Source organism: Oxyura jamaicensis, chromosome 14 (assembly GCF_011077185.1).
Source record: "Oxyura jamaicensis isolate SHBP4307 breed ruddy duck chromosome 14, BPBGC_Ojam_1.0, whole genome shotgun sequence".
Classification (NCBI taxonomy): domain Eukaryota; kingdom Metazoa; phylum Chordata; class Aves; order Anseriformes; family Anatidae; genus Oxyura; species Oxyura jamaicensis.
Window position 1 is genome coordinate 10,705,532 of NC_048906.1, and position 22,994 is coordinate 10,728,525.

At 41.7% G+C, this 22,994-nt stretch overlaps 1 protein-coding gene and 1 long non-coding RNA gene across 6 annotated transcripts in view; one reads left to right on the plus strand and one right to left on the minus strand.

The window, feature by feature from the left end:
- GSG1L (GSG1 like) overlaps positions 1–22,994 on the plus strand; it is a 65,195-nt gene that overhangs the window by 40,238 nt on the left and 1,963 nt on the right. For 2 of the 4 annotated variants that reach the window (XM_035339571.1, XM_035339572.1), the window contains 2 exons: positions 3,773–3,884; positions 22,163–22,768. In XM_035339571.1, coding sequence (XP_035195462.1) covers positions 3,773–3,884; positions 22,163–22,768 — 718 coding nt within the window. Of the gene's footprint in view, positions 1–3,772; positions 3,885–8,495; positions 8,664–14,840; positions 14,909–15,505; positions 16,767–22,162; positions 22,769–22,994 lie in introns of those variants that run through there. The other 2 variants (XM_035339574.1, XM_035339573.1) reach the window with 2 other exon arrangements.
- LOC118174308 lies at positions 1,748–8,178 on the minus strand. Of its 2 annotated transcripts, none has more exons than XR_004754609.1 (5): positions 7,796–8,178; positions 5,555–5,708; positions 3,766–4,006; positions 3,438–3,634; positions 1,748–2,083 (listed from the first exon to the last, which is right to left on the minus strand). It is a non-coding gene; the product is annotated as an uncharacterized LOC118174308 (long non-coding RNA). The 2 variants fall into 2 exon arrangements; XR_004754610.1 differs by having other exon boundaries at positions 3,438–3,672.

Genomic DNA, 22,994 nt, shown 5'->3' on the forward strand with positions numbered 1-22,994 from the left:
AAGATGTTCAGCTATTTCAAAGTGTTTGGTGCAGTTGATATAATAGAAGGAAGGGATGCCATTCAAAGGCACCTGGAAAAGTTTGAGAAATGGGCCCTTGTTGAGAAATGTTCCCACATTGAGAAATGGTCCCTCCCCAGCTTTCCCGCAGGCCCCTTTTAGGTACTGAAAGGCCACAGTAAGGTCTCCCTGGAGCCTTCTCTTCTCCAGGCTGAACACTCCCAGCTCCCTCAGCCTCTCTTCACAGCAGAGGTGCTCCAGCCCCTTGACCATCCTCATGGCCTCCTCTGGACCTGCTCCAGCACGTCCTTGTCCCTCTGGTGCTGGGGCCCCAGAGCTGAATGCAGGGCTCCAGGTGGGGTCTCACAAGAGAAGAGCAAAGGGAAACAATCCCCTTCCTTTCCCTGCTGGCAGTGCTGCTGCTAGTCCAGCCCAGGGTACATGTGGCTTTGGTGGCCTTCTGGGCTGCCAGTGTATGTTTTGCATGTTGGCTGTAAGATTACTGCTGCTGTTTCGCTATTGTACTTAGCTAATGGCTGCAGAGTCTACTGCATAGAGCAATTCTTCAGAGAAGTGCATCAGGACTGACTTACCACAAGACAGAATCAATTCCCATAAGAGTTGAGCTGAAGACAGTCTGCCCTTGGCAAAGGTGGCAAACCTTTTCCTCTTGAGCCTGAGGGCATCTAAAGCCTCTCTCTTCCATGAAGTTTCACCTCCCAGATGATCAATAAAGCTGCCTCTTGCTAGAGACTGACTGCAAGAGGATTCTGTTCTTTGGTCTGCAATAAACTTTCAGTTGCAAGTATTGTCAGATGAAGAAATTTCCTAATAAAGAGCCTTTCTGAAAACTCTGAATTATGTGGGAAGGAGAAGTCGGGATGACAACATGTACAGAAGCCACGTGCACATGGCAATGGGCAAGTTTACACAGTTGCTTTGCTGTCTTCCTAAACTGCAAATTGCCCAGCAATCCAGTGTAAGACAGTGATGTAAATTAAGCTCTCGCCAGCTCCCAGTTAGATTCATCCATGCTCATATCTTTGCCTGAGGGTACAAGATGCCAGAAATGGCAATAGGAAAAGTATTGTTGCAAAAGCAGAGTTTCTACTCTCAGACCTAAAGCAAACCACAAAATATGTCTCTCGTGTAATATTTAGAATAGAGCGTTTTAGTTCACATGATAAATTCTGTAATTTTTTTGCAAAGCTAACTGAAGTTGCTTTAAAATACAGTGTCTTTTCCAAGTTTAGTTCATTAAGCTTTCCCATTACTGACACCTAGAAACAGCTTTTGTCCTGAATGGCTGATAATCTCAAACCAACTCTATATGGTCAGTGTTTCTGCACTCCCACCCACTCCGGTCACTCCAGTTCACCACATTACCAAGATTTTCCATCTGAAAGCAGCTGTTGCCCTGGATCCCAAGTGGGTGGATGGCCTGCAGGTATTTTGTCTTATTTGTCCCACTTTAAGTAGCCAGTTGGAAGAAATGATGATTTTATAAACAACGCATTTATTTATTTATGCTATAGGCAGGTCATTTTGTCTGAAATGTGACCACTGCAAATACAACTGAAAATATCATAGGGTATCCCCATGGAGAACTTGATGAGGTATATGTAAAACAGACCAAATCAATGGGTGGCATCAGGAACAAACCAAAAGTGCATGAAGCAGCACAATTATGAAAAATAAATAAATCAAAATAAACAAAATACTATTCTCTATAGCTTATATATATTATCTATAGCTTATACATTGCATATTGCCATTGACAGCAGAGACAAGTGTCCACCCCCAACATCCCCACCCCAGTTAGGCAGAAAAAGCAGTAAATGCCTCAATTTCACTTTGGTGCCTGAATTTCAGCAGTCTCTGCTCATGACCTCCTACTCACCTGTGTCACTGGACTGGCATCCCAGCCTCCCACACAGTGAAAGGTCTGAACATTACCGCAACCCCCATTAAATCTTTGTATGATGGATCAGAACAGAACAGCCTTGCTGAAGTTAGTTCTGGCCTTCTCAAACCTCCTTATGGCTCCAAGTGTCTATGACAAGCCTCAGGGTAGTCTGTAATACTTTTATCAAGGTTGAAAAGTTACTGACAGAAGGTATATGACCAGCAAGACACAAATTTTAACATCAATGCATAACCATCAGCTGGAGAATAATCCACTGACTTAAAAAGTACAACAAGCTCCCAACAAATTCTGGAAATTAAATACAGCCAGAACCAAGCCAGGTGCGTGCCAGCTTGCTGAGCTCCCACTAGGCCACCCACCCTGCTGAAATCTCAGTTCTGCCGATGTGAGCTGTTCCTTCCACCTCCTGACTTTCCACTGTGTCACACTGACATGGAGCAGCTGAACCATTCACTGTGGTTTCTTTTACTAAAATATCTTCTTTCAGCCCCTGCAGTTGTTTGCATTAAATATGACATTTGTCTTGCTTAACATACCTACAACAATGTCCTGCTTAATATACCTTCAACACAAACATGGCATTCTCCCAGCTTCCCTCCCCCAGAACAGCCCTGAATCACCCACATGTGTAGTGAGACTAATGAAGTTCTTTAGATTCTGGAAGAAAACAGGAGTCAAGTTAAGAAAAGCCAAAATTTGGATCTAGGCAGAGAAAATCAGAATGCTCCACATGGAGGAAAGGCAATTGAGGGGGGGGAGGGGGCGGGCGAAGGATAGTCAGAGACATGGGTAAATGGTGACTTCAGTTAAGGACAGAGTGTAATGTACCCTGTTCTGGAAGAACACCAGTATTTTGAAGTGCCTTCAACTGTTGTTGCAGCACAGAGGAGTTTTTAACATCTGCAGACCCAAGGTCTGTTTGGGAAATGGATGAGCCTGCTCTACTTTTAGCTAACTTTTATGCTTTTTGTGAGCTCAGCTGCACCATTTAGTTACTAAAGCAGACATATCCCTGCCTATTGTATCTACAGAATTCCCCAATCATCAGAGCTGCCACTTGCTACCACTTCTTGAAAACAGAGTTTTGCTTTTCCTCAGAGGGATGTCTCAGTGTATAAACACAGGCAGTTTTTTCTGCTTAAGCTGAAGAACCGCGATGGTCAGCTAAGCGGCAAAGCCAACTCAGGCTACCATGTCATCTAACTGCAGCTAACACATGGCCTAATATTCATTTAGTTGTACTTATCTGAGAAAACATATAGAGGTGTCAAAAAGCAAGCATTATCAACATTGTACCATTAAAAGTATTCCTGTGATAGAATCTCATCACACATTACCAGGAATATCAAGCTATTAACTTAATTTTTTTTTGTGTGTGTAACATCCAACTGTTTTCTGAGTGTACAGATTTATAAATCTTAACAATCATTCAGCTAAAATAACATTCTATTTGGAGCTGACACTTTCAGCCTAGCTTTGCCTACTGAAATGTCTCTCCTTATTCTCTTACCTGAGGCCTGTCTGAGATGGGCTAAGTGACATATCTTGTGGGTGGTATACCCTTGTTTTGCAGCAGCATGGTTAGAGGCAATGCTAATTGTGCAAAATTTTCTTCAACGGTTTTCTTTCTTTAACTCTCCTCTTAATTGAGAATTCAGTATGATGTAAAATAATGAGCTCTCAGTCACACCTTTCCTCTGCAAACACCTCCACATTAGAATAGGAGGCATAAAAGACCCATAAAACTACAGCAAAGACTTTAGCAGAGCTTTCAGAGCTGCCTAGTGTTATTAAAAGATTTTTTAAAATAGCACAAAATTTCATGTTATAATCCTTACTTCTCAGGTCTCTTGGGGATGGTGGCACACATGATGTATACTCAAGTTTTCCAAGTGACAGTCAGCCTTGGACCAGAGGACTGGAGGCCTCATTCATGGGACTACGGATGGTCCTTCTGGTAAGTGTCGCCGCTAGTTAATATCTTTTCATTTTTGCATTGTTCCATCAGTCTGTTGGGATATTGTACGAATCACCTCAAATTTCCAGGAACATGCATGTGAATTTCCAGCTGCCAAAATGCTAGGAGCAAAAAAACAACATAGCCATGCAATCACCGAAGTGTTAGAGGACAGTTATCAATAATTGTATAGCAGCAGCTGTGCATATCAGCAGGTACATAGCATTTGTAAATAGACAGATACCACAATTACCAACACAAATTGAGCACTCTCATTAAAGTTCAATTTAGGTACATAATTGCCATGGCATTTCAGGGAGCTTTAGGATTTTTTGTTGTTATTTTTGGTTTTGTTTTGTTTTTAATTAATGTCTCAGATGAACCTTACTTTGTAATTTTTAACACAACTGCAGAGAAATTCATAGTGCTCCTGGCACTGTGATTCCTCTCCTGTGAATCATGGTGAGAAGGCTTGGAAGAACAAAAAAGACATTCTGAAGAATTTTAATTTTTCTTTTTTAACTTTCCCAGTTATCTTTGAAAATTGAATAAAAATAATTTGGTCAAGATGCATCAGCTGTGTTATATTGTTTGCAAGTTTATAAGCTTGACAAGAATAGCAGAATGAGGAGAATAGAAATAAAAGCATTGCAATCAACATTCTTATTCCTCTAGAAGCATCAACCTCTTTGTATGGCTTGGGAAAACACTTCAGTTTTTTCATTTATGAATATATTGTATTATTTTAATTCCATCTCAAAGCAAAGACATCAATCTTGGTAAACACCAGAAAATGAATACAAGTACTTCTTATGCACAACACTGCAGGGAGTTGTTAATCTCTCCGTTTCTCTTTCCTATACTGTGTTTCATGGGAGGAGTTATTAACATTTTACTAACTTATTGCAATATATAAATAACATTATTTTAAAAACACACCTTATTGTGTGGATTACTAATAAATATTTATTATTGCATACAAGGATGAGCTTATAAATATAATTATATATTTATATGCTCATAATATTAATATAAATATTTTAACTTATGTAATAATAATTGTATATTAATATAATTAAATAGTAATGCTTGCTATCTATTTGTTTTTAGTAATCTATTTTATAATTTACTGCAAAACTCAAAATTCATAATTTTGTTAAATGTCTTGCATGGTAAATCAGTCATCAGATTATTCACCCTTCATCTTCTGCAAGACAAGAGATGCCTGTCTCAGAACATGCTTGAGGGCCCGTTTGGCACATGAGCCCATCCTGGACCCACATATATGGACTACATATATGCTAAGAGCCCAGAGTCCCACCCTGAGGTGACAGCACTTCATGCTGTTTGCAGAATTGGCACCTGCTGTCTGCATGGCTGTCCCTGGACATCCAGAGCCAGCGTTCGGTGGGCTTTGGCTTAACGACCATGACTGACCCTGGGTTAAGTTTCACTGTGGAGGATGCTGGAGATACCTATGAGCAGGCAAATATGCAGGAGTAATCTCAGCTCTTCCTATAGTCCTCAGGTGAGAGGTCAGCTTCAGTCCTTGCAGTGTCTGTTGATTCGCCCTAGCTAAAGTTGAGCTCCACTGGAGCTATTTCCGTCACAAAGCAACTTCGCAGATCCAGTAATCTCTCTCCCTTCCAGTACTTTACAAGGCAACATACTTGTCAATGCAAGATGCTGGGCAAGGCACAAACTCAGTCACGGTTTCCCTGAGGGAGATGTGAACAGCAGCAGCATTTTCAGCCTGCAGTGTGGATCAGCAGCCTAAGACAGGACAGAGGATTCCTCATGCTGTGCTAGTGACACGGCGCAGACCTGGCAAAGGAAGGTTTGAAACTCAAACACAGCCAAAGCAAGGCTTCTTCCCTTCAGCGACACCCAAACCATTGCTGCTGTGCAGACCAGTGCATCACAGTTACCCCTGGCACTGCTCGGCCTTGAACACCCATTTGAAGAAGGGTTAAAAACAAGTGCCCACACAACCTGGTGGGTTTGGAAACTGCACGTGTAGGAATTCCCTTCAGCTCTGTCTGGCTCCAGTCGATGGCCAGAAGCACAAGACAGCGTTACTTACAGCCTCTTGTAAAAAGAATCACAGCAGCATCCCTCTAGACTACCTACCAGAGCACAGAGGGGTGCCAGGGAACAGCCTCCCCAAGAGCCAAAGGTCATGAATAGAGAGAGACTGTTATTCATTTCAAATGTGACAATGGGAAAAATGGTTTTCTGTGACTACAATTCCTCTCTGTTGGATGGGAATGTTAATTATACCTCTCCTCAAAATAAGCAATAGCTGCTTGTGATCTGCTCAGAAGTCCCAGGGTTCAAAATGCACCCCTCAGACCATGCTATCTGACCCCTTTTCCAGGCCTCTGGCAAAGCCTGGAGGTTGGTCCATGCTCTGGCACGCATCAGGAATGGGATGACGGATTCTCTAGGCAGTGAGTTTGAGCATTTCTGAGGATCAATGGGAGTTCAGGCTTGGCTGCTCCAGAAAGAAAATGAATGCACAGGCCTGAGCCATTTGAGACACAGACCTGAGCTGAGTTACCAGAGGCAGTGCAGATACAGTCCTACCACACCTCAGCACAGCTGGCATGGAGGGGCATTATTTTTAAAGAGGTCTTCACTAGGGTATGAGGTAACTCAGTGCTCTTTACACTTAAAAAAATGAATGACATTTAACCAGGGTCTATAAAAACTAAACCATATCAATCATAATTGCCTCATTATTATGATTTGCCAAATGCCAGACCTGAGGTCGCACCAAGAGTCTTTCTGTGCTTCCTTCTCTGAACCTTTCAGCATTTCAGAGTTAATGATTAGAAATGATCAGAAACATTCAAGAGAAAATGTTCTCCGTGTGTTATTCCCCAGGCACTAAGTGGGCACAGTGAAGCATGTGGTTTCAGCTGGCTTCTTCTTTGATAGAGATCTGGAGACCAGCTGGAAATGTTTGGGGGCTGTTGGAGCTTTTCCATGCACTCTGAGCATGAAGTCACTTGCCAGGCTTCCCTGTGCCTGGACACTTACACATAGCACAAGTTTCCTTTCCACGTCTCCACCCAGCCGTGGGAAGCCTAAGGGAACTTCATCCCCTCAAGGGTTCACTACACTCCCTTCTCATTTGATTGCATCTGGCAAACAGGTTCAAAACTTACTAGGAAAGGGCTGCTTCCACACACTTCATTACCATGGGAGTCTATTAAAGGACCGTTGTTATGCACTGAATTTTGAAATCATTGAAATAAGCCATTTCTGTTTACTTGAACCATTTTTTCCCAGGTTTTTCAGTTCATGAATATGTGCTGTCTAATTTGAAATGAAGGACTGTTTCCCTGTCTGCAGAACATTTGCAGTTTGGGAAGCAGTTCAGAGGAAAGCAGTTCATGCTGAGAGCTCGGTTTATAATGCTTATTTATGAGATAATGCTACTGTGATTGTATTTTTCTGTTCTGCATAATTTATATCAACATTAAAATTGCTTATAGAAAGGATGAAAGAAAGGAGCAGGTAAAGTGTGTAGCTGACAGGTGATTAAGTTAATCCAAGTTAGTTAAGGAGCCAATATGAAATAGATGCAGCTGGAGTTGATAGGCTGAACGTGATGGGAGGGGAGCCTGAACAAGGATAAGTGCTTCAAACAATAGGGGGGAAAACACTGCCTCGTTTGTGCTCCAATCTCGTGTTGAAAAAAAACTCTGAATTCCTTAGGCCTGGGAGTCCCCCCAGCCACATCTGAACATAAGATCAGTGAGGCAAAGGCTGGAGGCAGAAGGCACACAGGAGGGAAACCTAATCCATGAGCAGTGAGCAGAACAGCTCCCAGCTGAATTCTGCTTGCCAGGAGACCCAGGCTAACACCGCTGTTACAGCCTGGCACTGGGACAGTCACATTTTACTTCCACCTTCCTTCTCCCTGTCTCCCCATGCTCCTGACTGTCACTTGCAGGTGTCCTGCCACTGGCTGACTGAGGTTGGCTAGCACCGCTTGCTTGCTTAGGGCACTGTCCTCAGGTTGGATGTCTCCACAAAATGGAAGTGCTGTCTTCTAATCTGGTCAGGCTTTCAGAGATTGGATATAAGCCAGGGATGCTAGAAATGTCCATGAACTGGGAAAAATGGAAATATAGTAGTCTGAGGAAGGCAAAATGAAATAGAAACCATTCATGAAGTAGCACTGGATCCAGTCTCCTATGGATGCTGGAGGCCTTCCAGGGGCCCAAAAGACATGCTCTCTGGGGTATTATACTTCTCTGCACTACTCCTTCCAGGTGTTCATTACTGCTCTGTATATTTTAGAACTTGTCTGCTAGGCTCTGAAACATTTCAAAAGGAAAGCATGTCAGCCTCTTCTGTCAATGCCCCGAGTGCTAACGTTAGCACTCATCCATGGGATTAAAGCTGTGCCCAGCACAGCATCTGCCTGCATGCCTGAGCATGTGCCACAAATCATTGGAGGTAAGATGAGGAGGATGGGTTTGTCACTGCTGACTTACCTGCCTAGTCACATCCTGTGTATGTGTATGTCTCTTGGCTTCAGAAATATGACATGAGCTACTGTCTTAACCCAGCTCTGTTTGCTGGTTTCTCTCTCCACAGTCTGGCATGGGGTTCTTTCACCTGCTGCATGGCGGCCTCCGTTACTACCTTGAACTCTTACACTAAGACTGTCATTGAGTTCAGACACAAGCGCAAAATCTTTGAGCAGGGCTTTCGAGAAGAACAGAACTTCCTAGACCAGGAAGCCATCAAGTACTTCAGAGAAAGGTCAGTGCAGACAGTCTCTCGGTCAGTGGAGGTTTTCATGGACTCTGCAAGTCTCAGAAAAGCCAGGCTCTCGCCCATTTCAGCGCGTGTGGGCAAAGTCTCTGAGATATGCAGAGAAGATGTGTGTTAAAGAGAAACGCAAAAGATCCTGCTTGATCTGTTTTTACTTAAATTTTGTGATGTCCCAGTGCCTGCCTTTTCATATGTGCTCATTAAAACACAAGACTGATAAGTCCTTTCAGAATGCATTCGATTCATAGGAATATGTAAGAAGCTATGTTACAAATGCAATCAGATTTTCCATCCCTGAAAAAGGTAAAGTTGTGGGGATATAACAACTGTTACAGCCATCCTTTCTCAGAGCATGTCATAGGCACGTCCCTAAAGTTCTAGGAGTTGTTGAGACATTTTCCAGGCACCACCAGACTACATTTGAGTTGCCATCTTCCATATTCACATATTACAACCCATCCTGGGCTCCTCCTGAGCTCCTCCACACAAAAACAGTGCACATATCATATTGCGGTGCCATGCTCCTTTGCAAAAACACCCACACTGCCACCCATGCTGCTCCAAGGGTCTTAGGTTCACTTCAAGTTCCATTTGAGCTCTGAAGGCCCAGAAACACTCCTTTACACTGTCTACAAACACAGCCTGCAGTTGCCACAGCCCACCCATCCCACTGCTGGCCCCACGCTGTGTGACCATCACCAGGCAGGGTCCACCACGCAAGGCACAGGCCTGTGGCTGTGGCTCTGCACAGCCAACTGCTCAGTGGCCAGGTGGCCCTCATCACAAGATATAAGGTCCATATTCAGCTCCTTCCTTGGCCTGAGAGTGCACTTACCAGTATGACAAGAACAGAACAACCAGGAAAACCTCTAACGGGCATTTTCCACTTCTTACAAAACATTTCTTGACCTTCAGAGAAAAGCTATCGCTCTCTTCTGCCACCCAGACCCTACATATTCTTGCTGCATGCCCAGCACCCCCTATAGTGCTACCTCCTCCTCTATATGGATAGGGGTGCAGGGGTAGAGGTACAAATGTTGTCGACACACAGTTATGGTATATGCATTGGTCTTCCCCCTCACATATATTGCTCACCTCCCACGCATTCTTTGGCCTCCTATATAGTTCTATATTTGGTCCATTATACACTAGTCCCGCCTTCCCTTCCCATTCTCTTTCTCTGCACTTATACACAAAAATCATTGCCCATAAACTTAAACACTTACCAGCACCAATCTCCACCTTGCTACTTGCTCATCATAACCACCTGCAATGTATCAGTTATACCAGTTATTCTCCTTTCTCTAGAACACATACCTTGTGCTTGTCACCAGTGGGGTTTACAATGTGCCTGAGGAGACAGCCCACATGAGCTACTGGAGCAATTACGCTTGCTGGCAGCAGAGATGGGATGCAGATCAGCCACTCTGGAAGGTGCTGACACATCATATAATATAAATTAGTTTATTGCATATGGAATAATTATTCAACAAAAAGCACAGAAAGGGCCTTGGACTTTGCAGGGTCCTTCTGAAGGGCACTATGGGTTAATGACTAGGATATAGGCATGCCTTGTCAGAAAATACGCTAATTTATTCTGAGTTCTACTAGTGATAGCTCTGTACTCTTTTTGTTAGCCCGTGTGGCTGCAGTTGTGCACTTGCTGCCCTCCTTCTTTCACACAAAGCTTTGCTTAACATTGCAGAATGTGAAGAACACAAAAACATTGACCTCAGACAACAGGGAATGTCTGGTAGACTCTTTGGGTGTGCCTTCATGCAACAAGGAGCTGTTAACTGCAGAAAATCCTCACCAAAAGCTGATTGTTAGAAGCAATGTAAAGATATTTTGGCTGCAGAAAACATAGGGAGGATTCATTCTCATTCTTCTGACTGATGTAGCAGTTTCTCAGTGGTGGAAGAGAGTGGCTGGGGAGCTTTGAGGAGACAGGAAGTTTAGCATGATCAGACATTTCAGTAGCAAATTGAGGAGTCCTCCTGAGCAGGAAAAACTAGAGACTTTACTGCTTATAACTTTGCTTTGGTTAGCCAACCTTAACTAATAGGCTCTGCTGTTACAATTGCTTCTCTGCCAAATTCCAGATTTTCTCTCTACATTTCATACAATCTGGAAGGATCAAAGAAATGATTAAATCAACCATGACTTTTCCTAATTTTGCTTTTAGAGACAACAGTGAGTTTTAAAAAAAAAATTTGTGTGTAGAAAAAAGTACAGAGAGTGAAGGGAAAGTGGTCCCTGTGTGTCTCAGGGGAAACACAAAGTGAGGGGGAAATAGCTGAATTATTGAACTGAGAATTACAGATGTGAGACCAGAAGAACTGTAAGCAACAAAATATGTTGCATCATATTGGGAAATGCTAAGGAAACTTTATAAGATATTACTGCTGTCCTTTCTGGAACAGTAAATAGGAAAAAAAAAAAAAAAACTGCATAGAGGACTGTAACCCTCTTTATCCCACATCTGTGTTGTGTGGTTTAATTTTGATTCTTCTTGCAGACTCCATACTACACAGACTTACCATTTTTATGTACAAGTAAAACAATATCACATAACACTTTCCAATCAAATTCATGTTGGAGTTGTAATCTCAGAGACCTTCACACCAACACACTAGATAAACAGGTCAATGACTGAGCTTGGCCACCAGGCATCACAAGCTGAATCCAGCACCAAAGGCTTGTTCACTTCTCTTGGGAGGAAGGCTTCATCTTAACCATGCAACCAACACATTTATTTAACACATGTATGCCCAAGACAAAAAGACACGTGTTTTTTAATTCTCCTATATAAGGAGAATATCTCACTCAAAACAAGTGCCATACTGGGCAACATACATATGGAACAGCCTTCGTACTGGTAAGAGATGACCCGTGCTTAATATTCTCGTCTCTACCACTTGCTCTGTGACAGGGCTGTATATTTTATTCTGTCCTTCCAGCTTCCTTGCTCCTTTTGAGTTTGTGTGAACAATTCGTTAGTTGGTCATATCTTCCAGTCTCTTTTACACACACCTGGCAAACACAGCCCGAGCAGGTGGCATCCTCAGGCAATGTGCTGCTGCAACAGACAATGAGCAGTACCACAACGGGCCCGAAATGAAACTACTCCTGTTCATAAAGGTAGCCAAAAATACACATTTGCATGGCACCTATCCTCTTCCCATCCATGGGATGGAGACATGTACTCCCAAACCGCACACGTACCCCTCAGAGTGATTATCACAGACCTAGCACCTCTCAGACCTCTCATGCAGAGCACATCTCTGCCACATCCCTGTTCATCCTGCACCATGACACTCCGCCGACCTCCCAGCAAACACGTAGGCTACCAATGTCTTACATTTCTGGGCTGATAATTACAGCATTCTTACAATGTTGTTGATGCTTGATCTTATATTCACTGTCAACTAATGTACTCCATGATTATGATTTTCTTATTTTTATTTTGCATTAATTGTCATATCTGAGTGTATAACAAGAAGTCCTGAGGCAGCATTACCATGGGATCGTTCTAGAGATCTAAAGCTGTGTGTCGTTGCAGGCTTTTTTTTTTTTTTTTTAAGTTAGCATGCTTTTGGTCAGCATCACCTGGGTATGCTCTGTGAATGCAGGGGTGCTGGGAACATTGATTAGTAGCACCATATTTCTAGATTCTTTGCATCACCAAGGAAGTGCCAACAGCTTCAGCAAGCACGTGACTTTCTCTGGCTCTGATGTTCCTTTGCACAAATAGAAAATAACTCAGATTCCCCTTCCTTCCTGTGCATATATCCAGGGATACTTCACCTTCCCTCCTACTCCTACACCTCCATGTTCCTTTTCAAAACATTTAAATAAAACCAGCCCTTCTTCCTTCCACTTGCTTTGTATATATTACTACCCTCTTCTTTGCATGTTTCTCTACCTCAGTACACATTTAGCATCCACAGTACACATGCAAACAGCCTCTCTGTTGAAAAGACAGTGCAATGGGCAGTTTTCTAAGAGGAATATATTTTTTGAGGAAGTTAAAGCTTTGACATCAGTCTCCACAGCTGCAGTTCATCATCTGGGAGACAGAGAAGAAGAGTTAGCCCCATTTTGTCTGAAGTAAGTTTTTTGTTGGAACATGTATCTATAGGCCCTTGTTCCCAGAGAAGACATTTGTTTTATGAATAAATAAAAAAATATAAAAAGACAACAAAACACCTCTCCTGCAAGTACTTTGTCAAACATAACATCACAGTATTTCATTTAATTTTAACCACATGCATTTGCACCAGCTTTTCTTGAGGATTCCCTAAGACCCCAACTGAAGATTCACTAGCAATGTATGAGATGATGTTCCCTTGATGGCTTCTATTTCAAGAAGTGTGCACCGTGTTCACAACATGTGCAGGGGATGAGCCACATAGCCCCCAACCCATCCCTCCCCACCAGCTCACTCCATCCCCTCTACTAGCTTGTGAGCTTCATCCTGTCTGCATTACTGCTGCCTGTGAACACCAGTCTCCACACCACAGAAACTACGTACAGCTGTGCTGTACATGGGAAGGACCTTCAAAGCTGCAGAGAGGAGGATCTAGGGTGAGGGAATATGGGGGTTTGGGGTAAGAGTATGGAGAACTGACGCTTAGGGTGGCTGAAAGGGCAGAAATCAAATTCAGGGGAGCTTTTCATGGAGAGGGACTAGTCAGTACCTAATCAAGGAATAAAAAGCTATTGAAATGATAGGAGAACTTGAACTAGCCAGTGACCTCTTTTACTGTTGGCAAGAGGAGGAAGAGTAGCAGCTTTGGAAAACACATCCCGGCATGGTCAGGCCATGTGAGGCCAGGAGTGTTGCATCCCATTGGGCCTGTAGCCACTGCAGATGGGGTAAGCAGGTCAGCCCACCTTGGCACTGATGGGAGAGGGAACCTCTCAGAGAGAGGTTCAAGAGATGAGCATGGCCCCGCCACCAGTCTGATACCCAGCCTTTGACTCCCTGTGAAGCAAATCTCACTTCATAGCAATTGTCAAGCCAGCATACAAATTTATCAAGCAAATCTAGAAAGTTCAACCTTCCACAGTTAATTCATCCATGCAGTTTTTGCCAACTTTCAACTGTCCATCAAAACCATTGTGGTACTGAGCTGTTTTCACAGCATTTTTCTTGCTGACTGAGCCCTTACTCTTATCTCCAAACTGATGAAACATCAGGCAGATGTTACTGGCGAAATTCTAACTTGAAGTGAGTATAAACTGACATTGATAACAGTGCAGACAAACTGTCTCTGCAGGGCTAGAAAATGTAGTTTTCAAATGCTGGGAGACACTTGAAACAGATGTCAGGACCAATACTATTATTGCAGAAGTAATAAATCAGGACTGTTCTTGACCCTTTGAGAATCCAGACTTTTTAAGTCATTATTTTTAAGCACAATTTTTCAGTTTTTGAGCATTTCTTTAATGTACCTTAATCAGACCTTTCTTTCTCTGGCTTCATTGTACTCATATAAAAATGTCGTGCAGATCATATTGTCAAAAGATATGCCAGACTCTTGCTTTGATTTCTTCCTTGGTTACCTTGATATTTGAACAGGTTTTAAGCTACTGACCTCCAGTACTTCCTCTTTACAGGGTCAATATTTTGTCATGGGCAACAATAAGAATTTCACATCTGACTATTCACCTTTGATTAGCACACAAGGATGAGTGTAACATTCTGCCTTGAATTTATTCTATATTTTATTCTGCACATTGTTCTGCAGCACAGGAGGGCCTATCTGCAGAGCTATTCCTTCTGGAAAATTACAAGCTGGCATTTAAATGGTGTAGCACTAGCAATATATCCGCTCCCAGCACACATGTACTGTACAATGCTGTTAGTCCCTGATGCTTAAATGCATCCTAAAAAGTGAAAGAATGGGAGAGACATAGCCCTGAGCCCCTCATTTCTATTCCCCCTGGCCTCTTTACATAAGTTTTCCCCTGAGAGGGGCAAGACCAATGGAACTGAGTTCTTCCTCAGACTGTTACGATCACCATAATGGGCCTGGCTGGCTATAGATGGAGGAGCCCAGGTATGTTGTTCTCTTTTTTATTTTGACCCTTCCATTTCTGTACATTTGGGAGCAGCCTTGGTTTCTGTTAAAGGTGCTACTTCTATATTCTCTTTTCCAGGACTGAGGAGGAGAGGGCTGAGGCTGGGGACCTGAGGTTACAGTGCCTCCATAGCTGCTCCCCAAATAGTAAGTGATCATGGCTCTGAATATGTCCGACACACAATGGCTTGTACTGTCCCCACAACTGGTTTCTTCAAGTTAAGAATAAGGTTTGGAGTAGGAAGTCCTGTAAACGGAGGTTTGTAAGTTTCCCAGACAGTGTTGCCCAAACAGTAATCAACTAGCATATGAAGAGTACAAAATTCTCCAGGATTCAATTTAGGCTGTACATATATCCTGTAATTTTATGCTATCTCAAAAAGCTGTGATTTCATAGTAGCTTAAAAATATGCTATAATTTACACCTGTATAACATTCATTATCACTACCATTTTTCATCTATATTTTTCACCACTTTATGATGATGCATGCTATTGAGTATAAAAATGATTGAAAGCAGCTTTGATAGACAATAACATTTATATAGTTAATGCCTTTTGTTTGCACTTCTATTAATATTTATTCAGAAATTTGTTATGCTTTTATTCATCATTTGAAAAAAAAAAAAAAAAACAAAAAAAACTTTGGTTTAAGCTATGGGAATCAATGGTTCAATATATGGAGCAATACTGGGGGATGGCTCCTGTCCTACTCTTAATACTATACTTTTCCTTTACTCTCCAGGAAAGAGGTGTTGTGTCTCCATCAATTTCCTTGCAAAGAAAGCAATTCTTCATTCAGCAGGAGGGAGGATGGGGAAAGTGGCTTGCTTAACAGAGCTCTAGGATTAAGTCTGTGCTAATAAAAAATGGAAACTTCATAGCATTTTGCTGCTTCTGTCTTGCTGAGGTGCACATCTCAGCCACATACTCATGGAAGCTTGGTGTCCAAAACCCTAATGATTAATGGTTCTGCTTCCTCATCAGACCGGCTGGAGCAGCTCTCCAGGTGGTCTCCACACAGACATGCTAGGACATGCTAGTGTTAGTGCTACTCTCAGGCTTGCTTTGTCATCAGCTCAGTTGGTAACTCTTGCTCCTTGAAAATGTCATGGCAGTTGTAGAACTTTCCACAGGCATATCCACATCCTTCATTTTTGCAGGCCTGAAAAAATCTATTAGTATGAAATTGTTCTGGGTCATATTTCCCAAGAAAACTCCCTCCCTACCAAGCTAATGGCTAGTGCTCAAATGTGCTTATTTCATTATGATGACTGCCCAAAGGTTTTTGTTTCAAAGAACAAATAACAATTCTTGACATCATGAAGTGTTCCAAAGAATAGAACCAAGGCTCTGTTGGTCCTGTGCCCAGCCCTGCTCAGTACTTCCCTTTGAAAGACGTGCAGCTTACCTCGACAGCTGTGCTGACACATCTGTAAAGGCAAACTGCAAAAGAGAAGTCAGGTATCCAAATCATCCGGTGCACTTCATTCAATGTGTTCATCTCAGTGTCTTCAATTACAGGCAATTGCTTCTGAAAGCAAACAGTAAAAACTGCATATACCATTAAACTAATAAGCAATAGTAGCAATACGAGCATTATACAAAAGGTGTCCCTTCAGCTAACCAGACTTCAAGACAATGCTGTGGTTTTATTTGTAAAGACCATTACAGTGTTTCAGTTAAAAGAGACACAGAACTGGGCAAGGTCTGGATGGAAGAGAAAAGTCAGTAGATGTGAAATCCATCTGGAAAAGAGAATGTCTGCCCATCACCACACCTTGCCATTACAGGAGCAGATGCAAATCCAACACAGTTCCCAAGTCACTAAAAGTTCATTTTAGTTCCTCCTGCTATCTTGCCCTCAAGTATTTTCCCAGAACATTCTGGTTTCCTTTTTCCGTGTGATACTTCAGAATAAACTTCACTCATTTCTTCATTTGACTGGCAGCGGGTTTATCTTGTGATATACAATAGCTACAGAACTGTCACCCCACCTTTTCATGGCTATATGGCCAAAATTCATCACAAAACCTACACAAGAGTTCATCCATATTTACGTTAAATCCAATTGCAAAAGTAAGATTTATCTTAATCCTAGGCCTTCCCAGAATGGAAGACTCACTATTCAGAGCTATTTCGCTGGACTAGTTCATAAATCTCTTGATAAATCAACCTAGAAATTGAATTAATTGAAAAATGTGATGATCAGTAGCTGCTTATTACTTAGCTCTGTAACAAGACTCATAACCAGCAAGACAGCTGATGTATCTAGGTCAAACTGAAGCCAAGAGCTAAAATATCATAAATAAATCCAAGACCTTATAATGATATTAGATTTTCACTGCCACCAGTTCATCCAGGTGAGGAAGCAGGGTACTGACTGATCATCCACACTCTCAGTAACAAACTGTGGTGACTTTTCAAAAGACTGAAGACCATTTATGTAAGGAAAAGTCACTGCCTTATAGACAAAGACAAGACACCATGCCAGAGCTTCACAGACCACTAGCTAAACCTTTAGCAGCTATTCAGAGCTGGCCAGTCTATCTATATCTATATGACTCGTATTTGAAGTCTTCATGCAGAGGTTGTCCCGTACCAGTAGGACACGAGGAGGTATAACCAGAAGTTATTTCCTGCAGCCCACTTCAACTGGCATTTTATTCCCTGGAGGACTTGCCAGCTCGTTCTAATTTGAACCAGTGTATCAAGAATATTCACTCATATTCAGGTACCATTCTTTTTCCTGTCCTTCCACAATGACAAAATTGAATATCTGGATATTGTTGAGAGAGAGGGTTTTTATTGACTGCCACTGTAGAGCAAAATGCTAAAACATTCACATAAAAGATTAAAAGGACAAGGCTGAGCAATGGTCGAAGACAAACACCCACTCTACAGGTGACTTTCGAGGAGAGAATAGTAAAGGTTTGAGAACAGCCCAGGAGAAATGTGAGATTGCAGGTAACACAGAGAGCCTCAGGACAGGACAGGACTCAAGGATCTCAGGTTCCTCTGCTAGGAAACTAAGCATCCATTTTGAAAAGTGGCCTTTAATTACAAATCTCTCAGAAGCTTGATTCTGGGAGTCTTAATCAGAGTAATGCAATAGCCAGTCTTGATAATTATACATTAAACCAAGTAATGTCCATCACTAAACCATAATTTTCCTTTAAGAGGGAAACTTGCCTTAGCTGGGCTAAGAACAACATCAGGGAGCTCTAGCTATAAATTGACATCCTCTGCTCTCCCAGAGCTGGAGTCCTCTGCAAATGTATAGCACTGGCACTTATACATCTAATAACTCCAGCCATATTTTGTTCATACCAAACTTAACATTTCCACTGTAAATGTCTAAACACTCTCAGTAGCCTATTTGTTGTCTTTGTTGACCTTGCAGGTCTCAACTTCTTCTATCAGATGTGCAGGGCTGGGAGATCTCAATGCACTGGTTGGGCAGTTGCTATACAAAAATGGTAGAAGTTTCACATCAGGATATTTTCGTTGTTACTGTTTTGCAGTTATTTGTGAGCAAGAAATGCTCACTGTTATTACTTATACCTGATTTCAGACATCTGTATGTTCATACCACTTCCACTCCTCCAGTCCTCTCCCATCACTAGGCATTATTATAATGAGCCTGCTGCTTTGATCAATGTGCTTGCAGTCCACAGGGCAGATGGGAGAGGTACAGAGAACAGATGTAGAACAAGGGATAAGAAAGAGGCAGGAGACAATGAACAAGGAGGGATGGATACGGTGGCAAAGCTAAAGAGGAGACAGGTAGCTCAGAAGGGCCAATAGCAGGAAATAGCATATTCTATATTTTTTTGCTTATTGCCTGTGTCAAAAAGCCTTTGCTGCTATTTGAGGCAGATTAACCCAGGGTCCAGGACACCACCTTTTCTAGCAGAAAACTGAAAGACTATTGAAAATGCATTCATCATTAAAATAAGATAGTCATTATTTTTTCAGTGTGGGCGTTTTAGAGGGTCGCCTGACTGAGAGGAGGCCTTGAAAAAAATCCATTTTGTTCTCATATCATCACCTGCAGGCATTTCCCCAGGGTCCATCCCACAGTTCTTCCACCATCCTCCTACCCCTGGTTGTCTACAGTAAGATTTATGCAAACAGCCTCTCAGTGCTTCAATTTAAAGCATATTGTCATCTTTTTCTATTCAAACAAGATCATCAGAAGCAATCTAGATTTAAAATATGATGAGAATGATTCATAAAAATGAAAATCTGCTGCTTTTTCTTGGTTCCAGGAGCCACAGAAGGAAGGTAGTGCTGGGTTTGCAAGAAACTTTCATCTATCTTCAAATTCAGTGCTACAGAAAGTACATTGCACAAGCTCAGCTGGAGAGGGCAAGGCACAGACGGTAGACAAGGTCACTCTAACAACAGGGAACATGCTTTATATGCTGAGCAGCACAGGGCTGGAAAAAGGCAGACAACAAGGGCTTGATGCTTTTGAAATGTTGCTCAAAGCTGAGTCAAGGATTCTCCTTGTGGAGGCACATGACAGCTGCAATCACCTTCCTGTTTCATGTCAGCATTGATTTCAACTCCAAGTCCTGCAATTGTTCCTGTAATTTATTCAGTTCATAGTGATTCACCACATAAAAACAAGTGAAAAAAAATCCCCTCTGATAAAGCACTATGGTTACAGACCTAAGAACCAGTCTTGCTATACTGAAAGCAATGGGAATTTCAGTCCTGTCTTCAGGCAAACCCTTGCCCACTAGGAAACTCCAAAGTTATAGGTCTCAGCTCTGTCCTCATTTACCTCTGCTAAAATCCAGACTTGATATTTTGCTTTAACAAACTCCAGCTTTCTTCTTAGGCCATGTAGTCCCTCTGTTCCTGTGAGAAACATAATGATAAATGTGAATTCACTCCCATGTTAAGCACTGGGGAGAGTGAAAATTGAAGGATGCAAAAGTAAAAGAAAGTGATAGTTTATAATACTTGTTTTTTCTTCAGTGCACCAGTGAATTGGGAAGTTTCATATAGAAATTTCAGTGTTACGAAACTGATTTTTTGTCACACTCTTAAGTATTGTCTTCCTGTAAATGTGCCATTTTCTACAGCTAATCCAGGAATTATGAAAAACAAAACAAAATAAAACAAAAAACAGCCCCAGCCAACACTGCTAAAGATGTGAGAAGCGGTATTGCAGATTGTATATGCACCCAAATAGCATTTTAGCTACTGTGCATGTTATATTTCTTCCAGAATGTAAGCAAGGATTATTGTTCATTTAATCTTCAAATAGTTTTACAGTACAAGATATTTCAGGACAAACATATATATAAAATGACAGAATGTATTTTCATTTCAGTTGTCTTAAAATAAGATTTGCTATTGTCAGAACAAGTTTCTTCCACTTTTCCACAGCAAAAAGTATTTCCTGATCATGGGGTTTTGTAGTGAAGAAAGGAAAGCATCTTCAGTGACCTGAATCAAAACCATGAGTCGACAAAATAAAAAAAAAAACTATCTTGGAGTTTATTCTGCAAAATGGCTGGAATAATCCTTTGAACCTATATCATTGTCAGAGTTGCCAGGTATCATACTGCATTTCAGCTGCAGATATGTTCTCAGTTGAATAAAGCATGGAAGCATTAACTCCAAAGTTATAAGATCATAAGTGTCTTTCTAAAGCCCTTCAGAAAAATGAACAGTAGACTAGTATAGAAAAATCCAGTCTTCTGCAAAACCACCTGATAAAGCTTTATTTTTTGAGCTTTTGTATAAAAGCTTTTCTAAGGCTTTTCAGATCCCTGGATAGCTGTTTAAGGACTGAGCCATAAATTCTGTAAGAACACCTGAATACTGAAGGCCAAAATTAAAATATTCTCTGTAACACTGCCCTTGAGAGAATTTGTTCAGGGAAGTCTTTCTACTAATAATGCTTTAATTTAAATAGCAAATAAAACCCAACTTTAGAAAGTGGTAAAAGGTGGCCAATTTTACAAATTATGCTTATCTATTACAGAGCTTGTAAAATGCGTTCACATATTAGTAGTGATATGCTGGGCTGTCTCAGAAAAAAAAAAAAAAAAAAAAAAGGAAAAAAAAGAAAAAGACATTACAAATAGTAAAGAGGACAAGAGTACTAAGTGTTGGAATTCACCTCTGAAGCTGGAAACTCAGTTCAAATTTGGTTTGGAGAAGACAGCACTGTGAAGCTGTTTGGCGTTTCTATTTATGATGGCATAACATTTACAAGAACAGGAAAAGAGAAAGGTGGAGAAGTGAACATGCAGTTAATCCAAGCCACTGTTAGTAACAGAACAACACTAGATCTCGTATATAACATATCCAGACCAGGATTTTCTGCAATATTCTGCCACAAGAGGAACATGAAGATACCAGATGCACAAGAGTACTCAGCTGGTAGCTGGTATTACTACAGAAGTCTGTCATGTCCTTTGTTTCTCAGAAATTATGAATTGTGATATGCCCAGTGAATATGCTCATGTTCCCTATCAAGGTCAAAGCATTTCTAGCTGTAGTCACTGTCCATGAGAACAATTACAGTTTATACTGGTACATCGTCCTCTCTTGCCATCAGTCTTGCCAAACTAAGTCAGATTTAGCTATATAGCAAAAAGCATTGGGATTTCTCCTTCCCAACAGAAGGCAGGAGAGAAGTACAGAAAACAGTATTGAGGTGAGGCAGTCTGGAATGCCATGCAATTGGCATTTACAGTCACCTAAAAGCTGGTCAGCCCTGTGCACAGTTTACAACTTAGGGTGGAAGGAAAAGTCCATAGCACTCTGAGTTGTATAAAGGAAATGTCCTATAATGTCACTACAGGAACAATGATATCATTCAGTGCAGTTCTTCTATTTTTACCTTGCCTGTTTATTCATCCCCTGATTCACTGGGCAACCATGCAGAGCTACCAGGAAACCAAAGCATATGGGTCCAAGGTGAGGGCTGGTCTTCATGCTTTTCAGGGACGATCAAAGGCAGGTGCTGAGACAACCTGCAAGTCAGGTTTTATCTTCTTGCATTCTTACTGGAATTTGTCACAATCAATATGCCAGAAACTTTCTATCTTTCCTGTTTCCCTGTCCTTGCCCAATACCAAATCCTTGTTTCTCACGGAGCTCTATGACTTTGAAAAGGAGAACACTGACATGCCAGCGATTACGCTGATGACAGCTTAGCTGGCACCAGGGAGGAACTGGTCATGAATCTGTGTGCCTTATTCTCACTTTGCTCTTGGTCATCAGAAGCAGAGGATTTTATACAGACATGAGGACCGAATCAGGCTATGGGCAAATGCAGCTATGGGATATAAAATTGTCCCAGAATAGAACTAAAATTGCTCTATAAGCAATTAGGCCAGTCCAGAGGAAAAACTGTGTGTTTGTCTTTCTTCAGGGCTTCACAACACCCAGCTCTAAATGTCACTAGCGTTCAGAAGAACAGGAGTGACCATAATGCTCAGAAAATACCCCCATTTGCTACGTCAAGCTCTTCCAGCGACATATCAAGCAGCTCTTCACTTTCATCAGAACCAACCAGACAGATCTCCATGGTTCAGGATCAAACCCAGCTGGACATTGTCTCCATCAATAGATTGGCCCCAGGAGAATCACCAAGCCCGAAGACATTTGAGCAAAGAAATAAAAATTTATCAATTTCATGTTCCGGCCCACTTGGTGCAAGGACTATTGCAGCATCTTGCCCATCCAGCCCCAGGCTCAGTCTAACACCCAGCTCAGCCAAGCCTCAGCAATACTCTGACTCCTCTCCAGTCAGTCCAGGGATCAATGCTACTTCCTTCTATACCTTTTGTCCTCACACAGCACACAGCTTAGAAGCTTCAGCATCAGATTACACACTGACCCCAACCAGGAAAAGCACAAGGCCTCCAGCAACAATGACTCCTGAAGATAGTTCCCAATCTCCTGGCTCTTCTAAAACTGGATTAAAAACTACAAGAAAGGGGTTTGAATCAGATCTGGAAGATCCTGATCACGAAAGGTATGTAACCAGATCATACACATGTTTAAGTCCTCAAATGACTCAACTTAGTACAGATGATACACAATCATTCACAACCCTTTATCAAACAATTTAAATCTTTTACAATTTAAATGTTTCCAATGTTTGTTTTCCTGTAACTACCATGTGCTCTCACATAACCCTGCAAAACCATTATATTTTCCTTCCTTTTTTTTTTTTTTTTTTTTTTTTTTTTTTTTTTTTT